The sequence below is a fragment of the Parus major genome, chromosome 4 (assembly GCF_001522545.3).
Source record: "Parus major isolate Abel chromosome 4, Parus_major1.1, whole genome shotgun sequence".
NCBI classification, from domain to species: Eukaryota; Metazoa; Chordata; class Aves; order Passeriformes; family Paridae; genus Parus; species Parus major.
This window is the reverse complement of record NC_031771.1, coordinates 41,395,230-41,414,406: the sequence shown is the minus strand read 5'-3', so window position 1 is coordinate 41,414,406 and position 19,177 is coordinate 41,395,230. Positions and strand designations below refer to the sequence as shown.

General features: G+C 39.7%; 1 protein-coding gene across 5 annotated transcripts in view; it reads right to left on the bottom strand.

The window, feature by feature from the left end:
• DLC1 (DLC1 Rho GTPase activating protein) overlaps positions 1–19,177 on the bottom strand; it is a 245,891-nt gene that overhangs the window by 18,711 nt on the left and 208,003 nt on the right. For 4 of the 5 annotated variants that reach the window (XM_015625003.2, XM_015625002.3, XM_015625001.3 and 1 more), the window contains 2 exons: positions 6,428–6,499; positions 3,301–3,382 (listed from right to left, as the gene is read on the bottom strand). In XM_015625003.2, coding sequence (XP_015480489.1) covers positions 3,301–3,382; positions 6,428–6,499 — 154 coding nt within the window. Of the gene's footprint in view, positions 1–3,300; positions 3,383–6,427; positions 6,500–19,145; positions 19,172–19,177 lie in introns of those variants that run through there. The other variant, XM_015625006.1, reaches the window with a different exon arrangement.

The following is a 19,177-nucleotide window of genomic DNA, read 5'->3' as shown; positions in this document are numbered from 1 at the left end:
CACTACAAAAAAACTGTAAACAACAAAAAAAGTGTGAACAACTAACTTCTAAATTAAAATGTGGGTTTATGATGTGAAGTCTTTTTTAACCTAGGTACTAGTCAGTTCTATGTTGGGTATAACACCAGGTAATTATTTGTTCTCATTAACAGAAGTTCTCACCCCATGCACCTAAATAAACTATTAGCAATGCAGAATACTAGATTTATGCATTTTAAATTACTGTTTTGAATTTGAGGAACTGTGCTTTAAAGCTTTAAGGTTTAAAATATTTTTTTGATGCACTTAAATTCATAATTCTGCTTACAGAGCAAAGTCCAGCTCTATTATACTTGTAACTGTCATACAAGAGCCTTCTTGTCTCAGGGGACAGCCTCTGCTTTGGCTCCTGGGGTTTGTCTGCATGTCCTTCTGCAAAGGAAGTCAGCTCTCCACAGACCAAATGATACAAACAGCGAATACATTACAACCAATTTCTTGGATGAGAAGTCCTGATGACAAAAGATTTAAGAAACCTCTTGCATATATAGTGTAACAGATTCCTAGCCATGCATAAGGAGATTTAAAAGGATTTCTCTCATGGCTTGCTATGTATTTTGTACTTAGCAACAGCCTCTAGGATAAGCATGTTTCAGTACTTAGTTTCATCAGCACATGATGCATCCAGTTATCCGCTTGAGATAAAGTCCCAGCCATTAATCTACATAAAGTTCTATGAAGGCAAGGCCACCACTGGTTTGCACAGTCATTAAAGAAAGCATCCAAGAAAATTACAGTCATCACTCTTACATTTTTAACCCTACATTTCATGGCAAGATCACTAAATGACATTTCTTAACCATCTCTTACTGAGTGCCATATGCAATCTCTGTAGTTCAAGTCTCAACCCATTCCTCACTTGAAAATTGTCCTTAAAAAACATAATGGGGTGGGTTAAAGCTAACTTAATTGTCCTGCTTACATTAATAAGATTATTAAATAATAATTAACAATGCTGTTCAGATGCAAGCTATCATTTAAAATACTTCAAACTTAAAAAAGAAATCCCTGTCACTGTGATTTCTACAGTCTTTTTAAAACAATTCTTTCACATACAGTTATCAGAACAATGTAATTAGAACTTCTGGGAAATGCTGGCTGTTACACAGAAAAGCAGATTCTCAGCACAGACCTCTTACTATTTGGTTACCATCCACAGTGTACAGTGCTCACTTAGCTCTGTGCTGAAAGTACAAATAACTCCCGAAGTATTCTGATTTTTAGTCAAAAAACAGCAGTAGACTTACAGTTGTGAAACTGTTCAAAGCCTTTACTGAGCAAACCCCTTTACTATTTACACACTGACTGTGGCATGAGTCAAAATAAACCCAGGCTGCAGGCAGAAAGGCAGCATTCCAAATTATGTCCTTCTCCACAGTTTTTAATGAGCTTTGCAAAATTAAACACAGAGGCGTGGAAAAAAAAAATCTAAAGGTGGGAAAGTTGTGATAATGTACTGCTTTTGTCTAACACGCATGGTAAAAGGCCAGATTCAGACATCTGATATGGTTTACTGAATTACTTGAATTTTATTTTGAGGTGGGAGCTGAATGTTTCTGGAGATACTTCAGTGTTAGCTTTAAAGTTATTTTGTAACAGATAAGTGATGTACAAGCCACAGGCTTCAGAATGAAAAACAGTTCAAGCTCGAAAATCTTTGTCTCCTAGAGATATGGAGCGCACACTATTTTCATCAGTGAGAAACACTGCTACCTTTATTCCCCTGTATAGTTAATCAATCCCAGGTTGAAAAGCATTCTTGGAGGAGAGCACCAAAAGCAAAGTATGCTGGCCTGACTATATTTTGTTTTCCTGGTGAAGGAAGACCATGCTTCTGGGAATCAGCATTTATTTGCATTGCTGTACTTTCTGTTCAATGACTTCACAAGTTCCAGGGCACAAAAATAAGCAGACAAATGCATCATATTTAAATATCAACGGAATAGGTGTCCCACACCTGAGTAAGGCAAATCTTGCATGAATTTAACATTAATGAGATGTTTCCCCTCCTAATGACTGGACAACAAATCTGTTTTCTTCGTTTGAAAATCCTGTAAATATTTCTGAAGAACTTTAAATTCCAGTCCCTCTCTTTCGCTTCCAAGTATGGCAGTGATGGCATGAGAACACTATAAACTTAAAGCTGTTCTTAAAAGGGTTTTGTAATTCGTTAGAATTACTGACATTTAGAGTTGCAGACACCATGCATGCAGTATCCAAAAGCATTCATTTTGCAGGCAGTTTGGAAAGCTGCTATACTGAAGGACAGAGCCATAAAACTGCACTTATTTCTAGGTAAGAGGAGATACGAGAAGTTAAAGCTTTTTTTCTCTTGCCATTTAAGACTGTGGACTCGCACTAGAGGTAACTGATGGATGGATTAATGTTAGATGATGTCAGATGGGGCCATTGTGATTGCTTTTATGACCAAACTGGTGAAGCTAAGGCTGTAGTTCTGTAAAAAAAAATCCTGCCACACACCAGCAAGTCTTGCTCCCTCTTTTTCTCTACCTATCCCTTCTCCTGCTTCTGCAGCTGACTGCAGGGTTCTGCCCCATTCCTCACAGCTACTGTAAGCTTCATTATGATTTTCCACTGATTTAATTTACTAACAGAGAAGGACTCTCAAGACCCTTTTTGTGGGTTGAGCCAGTTGAACTGGTTTGGGTGAGGAGCCCATAAACAACAAAAATGAGTTAATGTGAGCATGTGGCTGAGGGCAGGCCCATCTTCAGAGCAGTGATAAACTATCAGATTCCCTCACATCATCCCTTTCAGCCATGCCCAGGTTACACAGGGCCATGCACTGAGGCCAGTGTGAGGGTTTGTATATAGAGCACTTTGTTTATACACACAGAATTTTGTTTGTATACACAGCTGCCCACCAAGGTAAGAAAGGAGAGTGATGGAGTGCACCAGCACTGCTTTGCTGATACTGCCTCCAAAACCCAATCCCTGTGAGGGAATTGGTGCTGCAGTTGTACGTGCAGATGGCTATATCACAGCTCTGCTTTCACATGCCTAACTAATTTAGGAGTTAGGAAAGAAAGCAAATAAAGAAACATAATAAAAAATATGCCTATGAAATCCCTTTCACAAAGATTCCTGCCACTCTCCTCCCAACTTGCCCAATAAAGTATTTTAATGAAAACCACATACTTTTGTGTGCTTTTTTTTTGTTTGTTTTGCTTTTTCCAGGTACTTTCTATTACATAAGGAAGGGTTTTGTTTCAAAATGCAGTGTGATTTTTATTCACCTACCTGCATAACGCCTCAATAGCATCTCTGTCCAGAAAATCATGCTCTCGCTTGACTAGAGCAATGTCAATTGGAAAAAGGAGATCTGCAGGAAAAGAAACAGATGGAATCAAAGTGATGTTTATTCCCAGTGATGCGTTATTTCAAACAACCAGCTGCCTGCAGCTGAGCTCATCAAGATGCCAGTGATTGGTACTAGGGTAAACACATGCTATCACCTCAAATGTCAGGGGTGCTTCCTTTTCATCTACAAATTTTTGACATGTAGCCTTGATAACTGAAAGTTCATACACAGAATAGAGGAAAAGTAATTAAAGCAGAGATGAAAGAATGGCAGATGGGAAAGGCAAATGTAAGCTTCCCTATCTGACACCAGAAGTGTAAACTAACTCAGGCTAGCTTTATTTAAAATAAATATGCAATCTCCATCAAAGTAGTAATATCTCACATTAAAGAAAAAAGGCCAGTAAATGGCAAAACTCTGTAAAAGAATGACAAAAAAGCCTTGAATCTCCTTAGCTGTTAATTAAGCTATTTAAAAGTTTGACACCGTTTCATTAATGAGATACGGCTTGAAAAGCCGAGATGCGTGGAGACCACACTGCCTCCTTTCCTTAGGAGATTATTTAGGTAAACAACTGGGAGAGTGAGGGGGAGGAAATAATGTTGGCAGAGAGCTGAAAATTTACTACGGCTCTGAAGCAGCAAACACATATATATTATTCACTGTACTCCACAGATTCCTGACTGTCATACAGGTCCTGATCTGGCATTCTTTGCACAGCTAAAACTCCCACCCAAAGCTGCTAGTTCTTCAGGGCACACAGAAATACAATCTATGAACAGACTGCTGCAGTTGCACACAATTTTCCTGATCCAAGTAATTGCTTATGAATTTTTTAATTTCTATAGACTGGGAAGAATGAGCTGGAATGAGGAAAAGAATTAAGACTGACATTGATTTCTAGAAAGTTATTTTCTATTCTAACAGAAGATGAACTCTATGAATTCTATGAAATTAATTAATTTTCTAGAACAACAGAAATGAATTCTATGTCCTCATTTTCATAGCATCATGGAATGGTTTGGGTTGGAAGGACTTTGAAGTTCATCTAGTTCCAAGGACCCTGCTATGGACAGTGATACCTTCCACTACACCAGTCTCTATCCAGCCTGGCCTTGAACACTTCCAGGGACAGGGTATCCACTTCTACAATTGCCTCAGGAATACAAATTATGAAACATTCTGTGAAATGTTAAGAATTTTCTACAGAAAACTGGTTTTAGCAAAGCAACTGGCAAAGGTTCACTGATTAATCTTCCACATTAAATGTGCACTGCATGGGAACACTCCATATAGGTGACTTCTCAGAAGTACTTCTTGTACTATACCCAACGGATTCACAGGTTTCCACTTCATTATTTTAAGTAAAAAGTGCAGGTAAAGAGGGTGAGCACATTCAACACAATTTTTCAGCAGTGTTGATGTAAGTTTTTCCACTGGAAAAGTCGTACCTTAGGATGTCATCAAGAGAACGTGTGAGAACTTAAGTGAGAGAGGTGACTTGAAAGAAATTTATAGCCTGCATAAGACCATTTTTTAAATGCTTAATCTATGCAACTGCTGGCTTTGTTGTTGCTGCTGCCAGGGGGGCTTGCAAAGGACAATGGTACATTGTTTTTCAGTAAGGACAGCTGTCCTTTCAGTAGTGTGGCCGGCCTTGCTCTCACTGCCTCTCTCTCACCTCTGTGGTCCTTTTGATGTAGACAGGACATGCTGTTACAATAGAAATTTCATGTAAGTTTAGAATCTCTAGGTAGGGCAATTGTAACACAGGTAGGACATGTTTTCTGAATGCAAGTAATTTATCAGGGGATTTACGACTCAGCATTATAAAGACACCCACAAACCCGCATATTCAGCTGCAAGTTTTGTCTCAGTTGTAACAAAGACTGGAAGTACAGTTCCAGATCCCAAGAAAAACTTGGCATCTGCATTAGCACAAAAAAAAAAAAAAAAAGGAAAGAAAAAATTAAAAATAAAAGGAAATTTAATTTCTGAACAGGCAAAGAAAAGTTTTGCCAAGTGCAGCTTTTGAAAGTGCTATTATCATCTCATATTGCCAATGCAGCTGCAAATCAAAGCTAAACAAGATCATTTTTCAAGAAGGTCAGCTCAGCATTTGCTGTAATTTTCAGCAGTTATTCACTGTATATAATGAACTTTCTATGCTTGCTCTTACAAGCAGCAGCTGGAGTTTGCTTTGTAAAAATTAAGAGGCAGTTAAGAGTGCATAATAATTTCACTACAATGAAAGTAATTTTAAGTGGTGTGGGGGCAAATTCTGAACAATATACATATACAAAAAGGATGTCCCACTTTAAAACAAACTTCTATATGATACTCTGCATCAGAGTATATGCCAAACCTGCAGGTTTCTAGTAGGTTGGAGAGGCAATGAAGACAATAGCTCTAATTGAGCAAAACCTTGTAAAAGCAGACACACAAAATGAATTCATCCTAGAGAAGGACAAGTGACTGCAGGAGGCAGCTACTCCTCTGAGGAGCATCTGCACAACAACAGCTTGTATGTTCTTTTTCCCTTCATAGTAAGCCTGTGTCTAACTCCAACCCAAACCATTCTGAAAAAACACACAGGATTTGGGAATCATGAGGCATACAGATGTACCCATGCATATGCAGAATTTCCTACTACTATTCCATGAGGAGAGTTGGCCACTGGAGCTATACAAAGCTTTTGCATTTCTCTAAGACTGGGCTTGCAGCAGTGGCTGACTATGTTCCTTTCTGTTTTAACACCACAGGAGTAGTGGTACCACAGTAGTACTGTCAGTACCACAGGAATAACATTTACATTTGTTCTGTGATGATGTTTGGAAAATTCAGACTAAACTATAAACCTGAAACGAATTCAAAACTCCTGGGTGCTTCAGAGTCACATTGGGTTTGGTACATCTATGTGTGTGGTGCATAGCAGAGAGCAGCCCAGTCCCTAAAAGTCATCTTATGTACTGGAACATCAGTGGTGTCCCTGAGTCTCATTTATTGGTGAATATTACATCTCCTTGTCCAAAAGTTGCTGGGGGAAGACTGAGTTCAGGTGCCTACCTTCATAAAGCTGGGCATACTGCGGGAACCCAGCAGCCCTCAGCCAGTCACAAGCTTCCTTGGCCTCGATTTCTGAAAGAGGACAGAAACAAATCAGCCTCTGATTAGTGAACAGCAGAGAAAAAAACTTCCTCTACACCACTTCTACTATCCCCACTGCAAAATAAGCACAAAGGTTTCCAGAAACTTTGAACTGAGACACGTTTGCTTATCCCAGTTTTCTTTTCTTCTCACTATCAGACATATCTTAGATTCTGGAAAGTCACTCATGCTCAACTGCTATTTATCAACAGCTCATCATTTTAATAGTAAGAGAAACAGGCACAAATGAAAACTGCAGCAGTTATGGATTATCCTGTACAGTATCTGTTAACACTAGAAAAAACAATGTGCAATCAACATGAGCAGGGTTTGTTCAGCAAATCTTATGGTCCTCTTGGCACAACTACTTTGTCTCAACAGAAATTCCTTGCAGAGCTCGCATTACTGTGCACTTTAACACCTTGTAGACAGTACTGACAGACTCAAGCCCAAGAACAACTGACACACTGTACTGCAGCTCACTCAAGCACATATTTACTACCCAACAAGAACCTAGTTTCACTGGAAGTCTACAAGGTATTTGTATACTTGGTGTATTACAGGAAGGTTTCCCTCACACTGCCCAAAACATCATGCCACAGAAGAAAATTATTCACACACATATATGTTACACTGAAAGAAAGGAATACTAGACTGTGAATAAATCACATATAAATTCATTTGTTACTTAATACAAGTAGAGATAAAGAATACGTTATCCTATTGGCTCAAACTAGGAAAATATAAAAGGTACTTAGGGTATTATCCAAGTGTTAAAGAAATGGATTGGGCTGATTATGTTCTTCAAAAAATTCAATAAAGTGCTACTGGGAATTTAGCTCCCTGCTTAGAACTGATCAAACAAACAATTAGAAATCAGAAACTATTAAAGTTTGTCTGGCTTTGATAATATTCACTGTTCCTGACAGACCAGGAAACAAAAGCTTCATTATGCACAACTCAGTACACAGTTTTGCCACCTACTTGGAGAGGATACTCTGGCTACCTGCTGCAGAAACCATGCACAAAGGGGCCAGCTCAGAATTGCTCCAAATACAGGTTATTGCATACAGGGCATTGAAAAGCCAAACACAGTGTACCCAAAATATCACAAGATTTTGTCTTGCTATGAAATATTCCCAGTGCGACATAGGTACACAAAATTGGATGAAATGGCAGGCACATTTTGGCATCTCCAACCCCCTCTCATTTTCCAAATTGCTACAATAGTGTTAAAATATTTGTGCTCTGCCAAACTACTTTACTAAGACACATATCCAAACCAAGGGGTTAAGGTGAGCCAAAACACAACATTCCAGATAAATAAACATCTAAAAATCCACTCCTGTTGAAGTCAGGACAAGCAGGCATTTGTGCAACTTCTGTTTGCTTCACCTTTGGGTTATGGGACCACATGAGAACAAGCACGTACAGACATATTGACTTAGCTACTGATTAAGAAAAGGCATTCTTCAATTCCAGTTGCAAATGACTTCAAAGTTTTGCTTCAAGTAGTATTTAAATTTCAGTATGCTAAGGAAATACGTGGGAAATTTAATAAAGAAGAAAAAAAATTCTAAAATATATTTGAAATTTGTACGGCTAAAGCAAGAACAAACAAGACCATAGATTAATACTTTAGAAGCAATTAAAGCAGCAAAGCAAAAAAAAAAAAATTGCAACTAATTTTTAAGAGTACTTAAAATAAAATGCAGTATCTTATAGCTCAATTCTGCAAAAGTGTCTGGATTGAATGAGAATTTTACTTGATTTAAAACCAGGGAAAAAACCTGATCCTAGATAACAAGCATTTGCCAAAAAATGCAGGGAGATGCTTGCAGTGCAATTGAAAAAGCGTCAGATTCCTTACTACTACAGGCACTCTTCAATGTGTTTAAATATTTGTTCACAGATCCTTTACTGAGCACCCAGATGTATGACCTGTAAATTATTTCTAGAGCTAGAAAATGATGACCATGCATTCACTGGACTTTTTTCACCATAGAGGTTTTGTGTATCTTTTCTGTAAATGTATATGCCAGTTATGTGGAAGTTACGTTTTATGGGCACCCATGTGCCTTTGGGATTTTCAAAGCATATTTGCTTTCAAAATACCTTTGTGAATCCCTCAAGAAGTTTAGGCAACGAAACACCTGAATTTTTCCTATCTGTCCACACGAATTGCAGAAACAAAACACAAATGCACCTGTCCATCGATTAGGCTACGTAAATGCCTAGGATTGGGTACAAGACAGTGCTAAGTGCTTGAAAGCTGAATTTGCCCTGTTTTCATAGGCCAAGCTGCAAGCCCTGTTTCAAGCCCTGGAAGGGCAAAGGGATGCAAGTCTTCTGCCAGCCCTTGAAAGGGTGAAGGGTTTGGAGTACTGTCTTGAACAAGGGGCCAGGGAGTGCCCTGTGGGCAGGGCTCTCTCCATGTCATCTCCACCCACACAAAGAATGGGTAAGAGAGGGACTTGTTCAACTCCAGCTGGCCAAACTCAGTATTCCTCCTAGACTGTACTCCTATGTGGTGTGATCAAAGGGAAGGGCAATTTTTTAACCCAGCTTCCCTATCTCAGCCTTGTTGGCTACTGATGAGCCATAGTATGAACAAAACTGTATATGTGTGTGAAATTCAGGCAGATCAAAATAGAGGGAGAATCCAGCCCAAGGTGCACTGAATAAGTGCACAGAAAGCCGAGTACACTGAACAAGCTTCCCCACAATAAGAGTTAGAAATTTAAACAGCTGAGAGTTTGTCTAGGTAAAAGGTTTATTACCACAGCTTAACTGGAATCTGTGTTTGAGAATAAAATACATTGGTTACACCTGAGGTTCTGGCCAAATCATTTAAACTACCCTAGAAGAAGAAGCTCATTCCCACAATTTCCAAATTCCAGCTCAGCAGCATTAGCCCTGGGACTCTTGGTTTGCCAGCTGTCAGTTTCATATCCAAGTGGACATGAGAAAATTTATGTGCAAGTCCTTGTCATCCTGATCAAGGGCAATCAAGATAATAAGAGACAAAAGAAAGAAGAACAGGCCTTCCAGAATCAGATTTTCCAACTACTTCTAAAAACATTTAGAAGGGACAGAGTATTCAACAGCCTTTGTTCGGTATCCCAGGGGACATAGGTTACAGATAATTATCTGAGCTATGAACCCACTGTCAAGCACAGCATTTGCTTGGTTTGGGCCAGCTGATAGCCACAGGGAGGAGAGGAAACTTGCAGAGGAACTCTACACTGCTTTCCAACCTATTTTAGGAAAGTCCTACTTCAGCCACAATTTGCAAAGCAGTTTCTGATGAAGACCTGGCAGCTGAACTGATAAGCTGCTGCAGGCAAAGGACTGGTCTCACTCCCTCCTTCCCACTCCATCCCTGCAGTGCCACTTCCTTTCTGAATCAAACATCCTTGCCAGTTAAAACCTTTACAATAAACTACCATTCAGTATACATTCCAAGCAAGAAATGTATGTGCAGCTTTTCAGACGTGCATCCTGTGCCCTCCCCCAGCAGCAGGAGGTTCTTGTACGAAAAACCACTGGCAAGAAAGAAATTGTGCTATTATTTCTAAATGTCTTGATTAAAAAAAAAAACCCAAAACTCAAAAATCCCAAAAACCTCTTAGAAGGTAAAACAAAACAAATTTTAAAACCTCCACCCAAATCCCTAAAATCCCCAAAAAGAAGTACAATGAAGTCTTTATTCTTGGTGTCGTGTAAGCAAACAACAAGCAAATGTGTTAAAGAGGAAACAGGAAATTTTTATTGGAAACAGCTTTATTTGTTAGTCTGTTTTACAAAGCAGTCCCCCATGCTCAAATCAAGGGTAGGAGTTCCTTTTGTGTATGGTTGGTAACCATTAGTCCTTATTTACCCACTTCCAGAGGGATTAGGAGAACTCAATTCTTCCCCAGAATAGTAAATGAAAATGGAAAAGTCTAATTTCCTTTTTTGTTAAACTTTGGTTAATCTTGGTTCCTGGCCTTGTAAGTTTGCAAGTTTAGACCTTTAAAGTAAAAATATCTCAATTAACACCTTGTTTGAAACTGCAGTTGCAGAAGGGAGAACTGTAAGGTAAGGTAAACTGTAAGGTCTTTTGTTTAATGATACCTTCTCTCCCATAGAAAAGAACCACACAGTGACGCTGCAATAATATTCTTTCAGAAAAAAAAATAATCATAGCAGTCCAGTTAAGACAGCAACAACATTTACTTTCCTTCTTCTTTTTTGCTTCCATGAAATAACATGCAATTTAAACACTATCTCTTTCAGGGTCTTCAGGACAAGGTGCAAAGCAGATGTATCTTTGTACAGTCATGCATTGACTCAATTTTCACCTAAGTGCTAAACATCTTATGAAGTTTTTCCAAGCAGATGGTTTTCTCTTGCCTTAATTCAGACACCTTCACAATCATATTAGCACCTCCACACATCAGTTCTACTCATCTCACCTTTTGGCTCTGTTAAGAGAGCTGCTCATAAAAATCTGTAGTGAGACTGGTAAAATCAGCACTCTAAAAATCAACTTTCAGAAAAAAATGGGCATCACTTCTGAAGGTTCATTTCAATGTCATACATAACTACTGGTTTCCTGAGCTGCTTAACCACACCTTGTTCTTAATTTTTAAGTAAATTATTCCAGTTGAAATTCACCATTTGAATTTTCTTTCAGAAGAGAAAAAAAAGACTTGTAGAAATTGAACACAAAATCATCTTCCTGAATAAGCCTGAGGGAAAGGCTCCTATACAGTGCAGAGAATGAGTCCAGATTTTCATGAAAGCTGGAGATGAACACTATCTCCTTACTTTAATGCCTAAAACTCCATAAACTCTCTGCATGTTTGCTAAGGCACAGAGGAGCACATGGAGCACGCAGAGCACAAAGGATTCTTCCCCATCCTGGACTGAAGGTCCAGTTTAATTGCTGAAAATGGCTGGCAGCCCCTTTTTCTGTCTGTATCAGAAATTACCTCTCCCTATATGACATGTCCCTCTGAATCTTCTGGTGCTTTGCAACATTTTTGTTCAACTCAAAAACACCGTCCTAAGCTATTAAGAAACTTGAGATCATTCAGGATCATATTTTTTAAGACCAGCTGTGGTATACGTGAGAAATATTCTTCTTTGGATAGAATTCCACTGCCCAAGTACAAGCAATCATTTTTCCTAGTGCTTGAATTGCTTCCCTGACACGTGAATTGTGGTCCCAACACTAGACCTGATCACACTATCCAACCACTCAGTCTATAGATACATGAACACAGATGTGAAATCTGAGACAAACCGGGGAAATAACTGCACTGTGGCAGCTGTCCACAAATGAGCCGTCCAGGCACTGAAAATGATAAATCAGTTCTGTGTAATGTCATATGCCTGCAGCCCTTTAAAGCTGGGACAGTATGACTGACTTCCTAAGAGAAAGCCTGTTATGTGTCCATGGCCTCAGATGGTTTTTGCTTTGAAGATATGCGACTGTTGCTTGAAAATAATTAAATTCCTTCTTGTAAGTCTGTTTTTTCTCAAACTTATATTGTTAAATATTCCTTAGGCAGTATCATTAACTTAGTGCTCCACACCTTCCAAGAACGCAGGACATAGCGAGGACTAAAGAAAGCAAAAATATAATTAGTGAAGAACGTAATTTTATAAGGATAATGCTCTCAAACACAAGCTTGACTTACTTTGTCAGTAAGCGTTCAACTACTATAACCTACAGCATTCTGCAAATCCCATTAAAAGCTCTTGCCAAATTTCTAACACATTTGGAATTTCTTCCACTTCTAAGAGAACAATCTAATCTTATCCAATTGTTCTAGATTGACAGTCTGACACATTCAGTCCATGAAGGAAGCATTTCTAGAACCAGTGAGATCAAGAGAATATAAAGCACAGCTCTTGAACTGATTATGAGCTTGCAGGTTTTGAAGTGAAAGCTAGCAACCTTCCCAAGAGAGTAACTTCTCCTTTCACCTTCTAAGTGCAAGTTACATTCTGCAATTGCAGCTGCCTTTTTGATGTGCTCCTGTATTTCACTGTGCTTCAATTTACCTTCTACATTCAAATGATACATGTTGTGACCCCCACTTAATGCTGCCTGCCTCAGCAATCAATTTAAGCCAGTATGGATGCATGTGCAATTTTAAGAAAATACCTTATTAAAAACTTTCAGAGGGATGGGGAGAGGAGAACTCACAAATTCTTGAGGGAAACCATATATGACACCAAATACATATACTGCTTTCTAGTCATAAAGCCCCTAGAAACGGTGATGAATGCTACTCAGATATTCCACGACTATATGATGACGACTAACAAAATACTTTCTTTGTGTAGTCTCCTGCTGGCTTTGGGTTAAACATGGGACTGACTGGCTTTTTCAAGTTACAGAGCCTTGAAGCAAGACAGTAACTATGCAGTTGATGTTATGTATAAACCACAGGACACTGGGAGAAGAAACAGAGTATGTTTGGAATTTGTGTGGGAACAGATGAAGAAGTAAGGAAACAGATGTTTAAGATCATATATTGATGTTTTCTCTGAAAAAAAAAAAAAGCAGGAAGCTTGAACACCCTTTTTTTTTTTGGTCAGCAGAACTTTTGAAAAAAGCAAATGGCTTACTTCCACTGATAGGATTTAAGTTTGTTTATTTCCTTATTGATGAAAGCTAAAATAAAAATAAAAAATAAAATAATAAAAAAAAAGAATGTGACTGTTTCCAAATTATCTACGGAGGTGTACGTTTTCTGTATGTACTTTCCCTCCTTCCCAACCGTACCAAATTACAGAATATAGTACTTTTAATTGCTCACTAATACTTTTGCTAGCACAGCAAGCACAATACTGCTTTTGTGCAAAATGCTTTTGTGCAAAATCTGATTATTTAACTTGAACCTCCTTTTCGTAAGTCTTCAGCATACCAAAATCACTTCAGAACTTTTTCAGCTCAAAACATAAAAAGAGAAACAACATTTGTTGAAAATATTTCAAATGTTTAGAGACTGAGCCAACACTTGTTAAAACCAATGGGAGCCTCCATAAATTTCAGAGGACTTAACTAGGACTTTCCCAGTGGTGGATCTGTGGGTCTCTAAAACCCAACAAAACTTTTTCAGGAATAAATAGGGTCAGTTTCACTATTTTTAGCATGGGGAGAAACAAGGAAGGACGGTGCCTGATGGCAGGAGGTCAGAGGCACAATCACAACCTCTAGAGCATGCCTTGGCTGGCAAGAGGTCCCTCCCTCTGTCAAGAGGACCAAGCACAACTGATTAGCTCTGAAATGCACCAAATCAACATAATTTTGAGACCTAATAAAGGGCTACTGAAATAAAGGATATTCCACATGTGTCTGTCAAGCCCTTTTCCTACACACTGTAATAGATTGCAACTACTGCTTATTTTCACACCATTAAATATGTTCCTAGCTGCCCAACCTTAGCTGCATTACTTCCTAACTTGTTGATGGCTTTGGGAAAGCATGTTCTAGGACACAAAAGAGTCATCACAACTCCTGGTTTACACTGCAGGTCAATAATTTATTCCTAAATATATTTTTGTTTTGTTTTGTTGATGTTTTGGGTTTTTTTGATTTTTGTTTTTTTTTTTTTCATTTTGAGCATATACAGGAGAATTAGGAAAGAAATTTAAAAGTCAATGCAATCTGAAGATAATAAAACTAACTTTGTTTAATTGGAAAACTATAGCTTGATGGGGTAGTTTTCCTGCCAAATAACTCTTTTGATAGGTTAAAGATGGTCTTCTTCCATCTGGTTTTTAAGAAGGTTCACAGATGAAGAGGAACAAGACGTCAAGTGACTTAAAAAACCCTCAAGAAATAATTGGGCACGTGGGTTATTTATCTGGCCTGCTTAACACAGGGTGGTCTTGGAGGAGGATTATTTGGGGCAGAGAAAGCAGTTCGTCAAATCCTCTGATGGAGGTCATGTTGACAGATTCCAGAGTGAGAAACAAATCCTCCTCCAAAGAGTGGGAAATAGAAGATGACTTTAACCTTCTCTTCTCTCAGAAATTACTTGGTCAGCATGACCTCTGAGAATATACTGAAGGGCAAACATTAACTGTTGCTACTCCCAAGCCCTGCATCAATATCCTCCAATTGCCCCCGTCTGCAAGCTCGTGGTGTCCATGCTTGCACACAGTGTGCAAAGCTCAGCTCAAAGGCTCATTCAGCTCTAGAGGGAGGCAAAAGTGAGTGTGCCCAGCATGACAGATAAAAAAGGCACAAAATGTGGGCTACCTCTTCAGATCTAGGAAATAACAGTGCTGGAAGAACTCATCTGAACTGGCTTAATAGTTCATATAAAAGAAAATAGATTTTCTGGACAGTTACTTCTTTGAGCTTGTTGCACCTCAACCTCAAAACTATCCATGCATGTAAGAAGATCTGTATGGAAGAATGACTACCTCTACATGATAACCACTTTCAGCCAACCTCATTGATGATCCAGTCCCAAACTACATCCTGTGTGGATGATACAACACCAGATACAAAATACCAGTGACAGTGAACAGCCCAGCATAAAGCTTTCTTCCCTGATGCAGAATTCAAGATGCAAACATAGATTTTTCCAAAGCAAACATTACTATGAACATATTGTTTTCAGATATTAGTTACAGTATTATTGTCTGTGATACTGCACATTTGAAAATGCTTCTCTCAGTACAAGGTCTAATGGTCACATTTTGTATGAATGGAAGAAGAAGAAGGAAATTTAAATCAAATCATGAAGCTTTCCACTGGAAAGTTCCTTGTTTCTTATGTGCAGGAAATCTGTTCTTAGAACTCATGGAGAACAGAGGGAAGGGTGGACAGCAGAGCATCCCGTTCTGTGGTCCACAGAGTCACAGAGAAAACATGCACAAAATGCAAAAATATGATTGGCAGCAGAGGGGGGGTATATTTTTGTTAATCCTGAAACTGCAGTAAATTACAAGAGCAGGTCTGGGAAGATCAAACTCTGTCTACTACTGGCTTCAGCAAATGAGTTTCATGCATCTCCTCATGAATCATTCTTAGTACAGACTACTGCGTTTGAATAGAAAGATTTAGACAAATGTAAAATAAATACATTTAAACCCAAATCTATGGAACTGCACTGTAAGACTTTAAAAAAAATGCCCCACAAGAAATCAGTGAGCCATCCTATTGTGTCTGTATTAGGAGAGAGACCAGATAAAATCTTTTCCTGATCCTGTCTCACCTACCACAGTCCTTCCCAAGGGAAACAAATACTAGACAAAATTTGTAAGAATATTCATCCTAAGAAATAAAAATGCTTCTCATGCTCTTCTAAAGGCACCAAAGTAGTTTAGAATGGTCTTCAGTACTACCTGTAACTTTCAGATAATGAAACTCAGGGAATTACAGCTAGCTGGCTAAGCCTGTGGTTCTGCCACTTTTGCCAATGGTATACTGTACTGGCAGATCTACTGATTTCAAAGATATGCTGAGTGGGATAGGGAACCACTGTCAGCAAGAATGACAGGGTAAGTGTGCAGTAAAAAGAACCAGAAAGTTCCAAACACAGCCAAGTCCTATGGCCCTTTCATTAAAATTGCTTCACATTGATGATAGAATTTGTTTTTTCCTTAGAACAGGAGAAGGAGGGAAAGTAGATGAGAAAATAAAAAAGAAAAGAAAAAAAAATCTTGGCAAAAAACTTTGGTAATCGAAAAACATGCAAGACAATCCTGATACCCTGCACCATGCAGAATTACCAGTTGCTTAGGTACAAGCAAGAAATATGCCTGGCATTGCTGAAATTACCAAAATTACTGCATAGCTACACTCATTACATTACTGTAAAGAATATAGAATTTGGTAATTAATTAATCTTGAAACGTGGATATATATATATATAAATTATACAGGACATCATATCTTTATTTAGTGGAGATCAAACCAGCAAATTTTTTGTGACCAGCATATCATTTGATTGCTGTATTTCTATAACATGCACAAGAAGGAAGGGGAAACATCTGAAGTTATTTTTATTTCCCCGAGTCTTCTGGCTATACTGTATGAATGCTAGGGTGGGTCTGGCATTGTCTGAAATGTGTCAGGGTCCTTTTGCATAGCCTCATTTCCTTCTTCCTGTCGCTAGGAAGGATAGTTAAGCATGAAAAGTGCCTGTTTACAGTACAGGACCATCCTGTTAAGCACATGAGTTCTCTTCCTCTGTCTCCTTTTAACCAGCCGAGGGTGCATTGTGTTTATGCTCAAGCTAGTATCACAACTCCCATCAGAGGAGAATTGTAAGAGAAGTCTGAATCTCTCAAGGAGCCCAAACATAACATACTGTGGTATTCTGCCTAGGAGAAAAACCCAAAAAAACCCCAACTTTATAGTGCAAACTGCATCTCTAAATATTTGCAGAACTCATAAATTCACATTCCTCAAGCAAACCACTGCCTAGAACGCAATGAATTAGAAGAACTGGAAAAGTAAAAACCAAGCCACCTCATCTCCTTTTTCTAGGAATCTTAATATAAACAGTTGAGATTAGTGCATGAGTACAAGTACAGTACCTTTATCTACCCCCCCACCACAGGCAAAATAAACTGGGCACTTGTGAGTTTCCATGAGCAGCATCAGTCTTCCTCTCTGGCCCACCAAGGGCAGCTGCAGAAGTGGCTGGGAAGACCCTGACTCAAGAATTAAAAATCCTAGACAGAATCTACACTACCAAAAAATAAAACTAAATAAAACCACCAGATATGTTCTTGCTGTTAACTACTACTTAGAAATGACATTTTATGACATGTAGGAAGTTTAAGCCTTATGGTGTTTAAAACAATCAGTGCATCAGCACTTCCTTTTGATTAAAAAAAAAAGTATCAATTAACAACCCAACTTATTTTAAAAGAAGATGGGATCGAGAAGAGGTCACAAAAGGTAGGTCCAAATGTTCTGATTTCTATGAACTCATATGTAAAAGGAATCTTGTCAAAATGATATCTACATCTTCTCTCACACATACTGTATTCTGTAATCAAAGAATCTCAGTCCTAATTATGATCCCATCAGCAAATTGAAGTAGTAACCCAAACTCATTAATCTGAGAGACATCCATCCCCCTTCCTGGCCATCTCAGCCTTTTTATTTTTGTTGCTTCTACCAGAGATGCAGAGCAGGATGCCTAGAGGACAGCAGTAATAATACCTGGGAAGACAAGAAAGCAGGCTACAGCTGTGGAATCAACAGACACACCTAATACCAACTCCATGTGCTGTCAGCCTGCTTGCCAGACAGATGCTGAATCAGTCTGGTACTGAGCTGTTGACAGATTCATACTCAGAGGCTCATAAGAAATCTGCCTATTATCTTCCTTAAGTTCACTACAAACAGCCTTAAAACATAACCTGACTCAGAGAATTGTTACTGAACTGTTGTTAGGAATTTCTTGGTCAGGGCAGGGCAATTCAAACAGATCACACTTACTCCTGTAAAAAAAAAATAAAAACATCTATAGTTGATGGCTAAGATAAAATTGCATTCCACAGTCTTTCAAATCAGTAAATTAAGTGTTAAGTAAATCAGTGTTAAGCACTATGACACATCAGGCAGAATCTTCTGACTTACATTGTTTAGATGTTTAAAAATACATTGTTTAGAAGTAATTATTTCTTCAAATTTTCCCAAAAAGAATATGAGGGGGCAAAAACCCCAAAATAAATCTGTTGCACCAGTAGTAAGTGCCTTGACTGGCAACAGAACTCATTAGGTTAATGGCAACACATCGCTCGACAGCTTCACAGTTTCGGCGGAACCAAGTCACTGCTGTGGTTTGCAAAGAAAGGGAGGGTGACTCGGGACGTAAAACTGACCGACTGGAAAACGGCATCGGCTTTCTGTTATCCTCGAGAAGGGAAAAGGGAAGAGGGGGGTAGGGGTGAGCCCGTCTGGCAGGAGGTGCTGCTCCTCCACCGGGATCAAAGCCGCCGGGGGTGACATCAGGGCTGGCCACCGCCGCACGGGGGGAGCCACCGGACTCCTGGAGGCCATCGGGCTAATTACGGAAAACTTCAAAAGGAACTCGACGGTTCCCGTCTCGCAAGGGCTCCCAGAAAAAAAACCCAAAAAAACAACAACAAAAAACAAACAAAACTAGCCAAAACAGAGAGAAACGAAAATTAGGGGGGAAAAAAAGAAAACGGAAAGAAACCCAAAAACAAACCACCGAAAAAGAAAGATGCGCCCCGGTGATCTTCAGGGAGCGGCCGCATCCCGAGCGGCGCTCCGCGCCCGCGGTACCCCGCGCCTCAGCTCCTGCCGTGTTAACCCTTTCGGCTTCCGAGCACAGCCAACGCGGGCGCTTCCCAGACACAGAGCTAATCCCGGGCTCCCGCGGCGCTCCCGTCTCACCTGGGGCCGCTGCCGCCCCCACGACGCTTCTCACCCGGGCACACGGACGGGCCAGGACCCGCGGTCGCGGGCCGCCCGCCCCGCTGCCAGCGCTGCCTGCCCGGGTGCTGCGGGATGATGACACGAGCGGGATCCCGTCCCCCTCTGCCCCACGCGCCGTCCCCACGGCACCTTCCCGCAACGCCGGCCGCGATGCGCGGAGCCTGCGCCCCCCAAAACGGGCCGGGAGGGGATCCCCGAGCTTACGTGTGAGGATCATGGTCTCCGCCGGCCGCGGT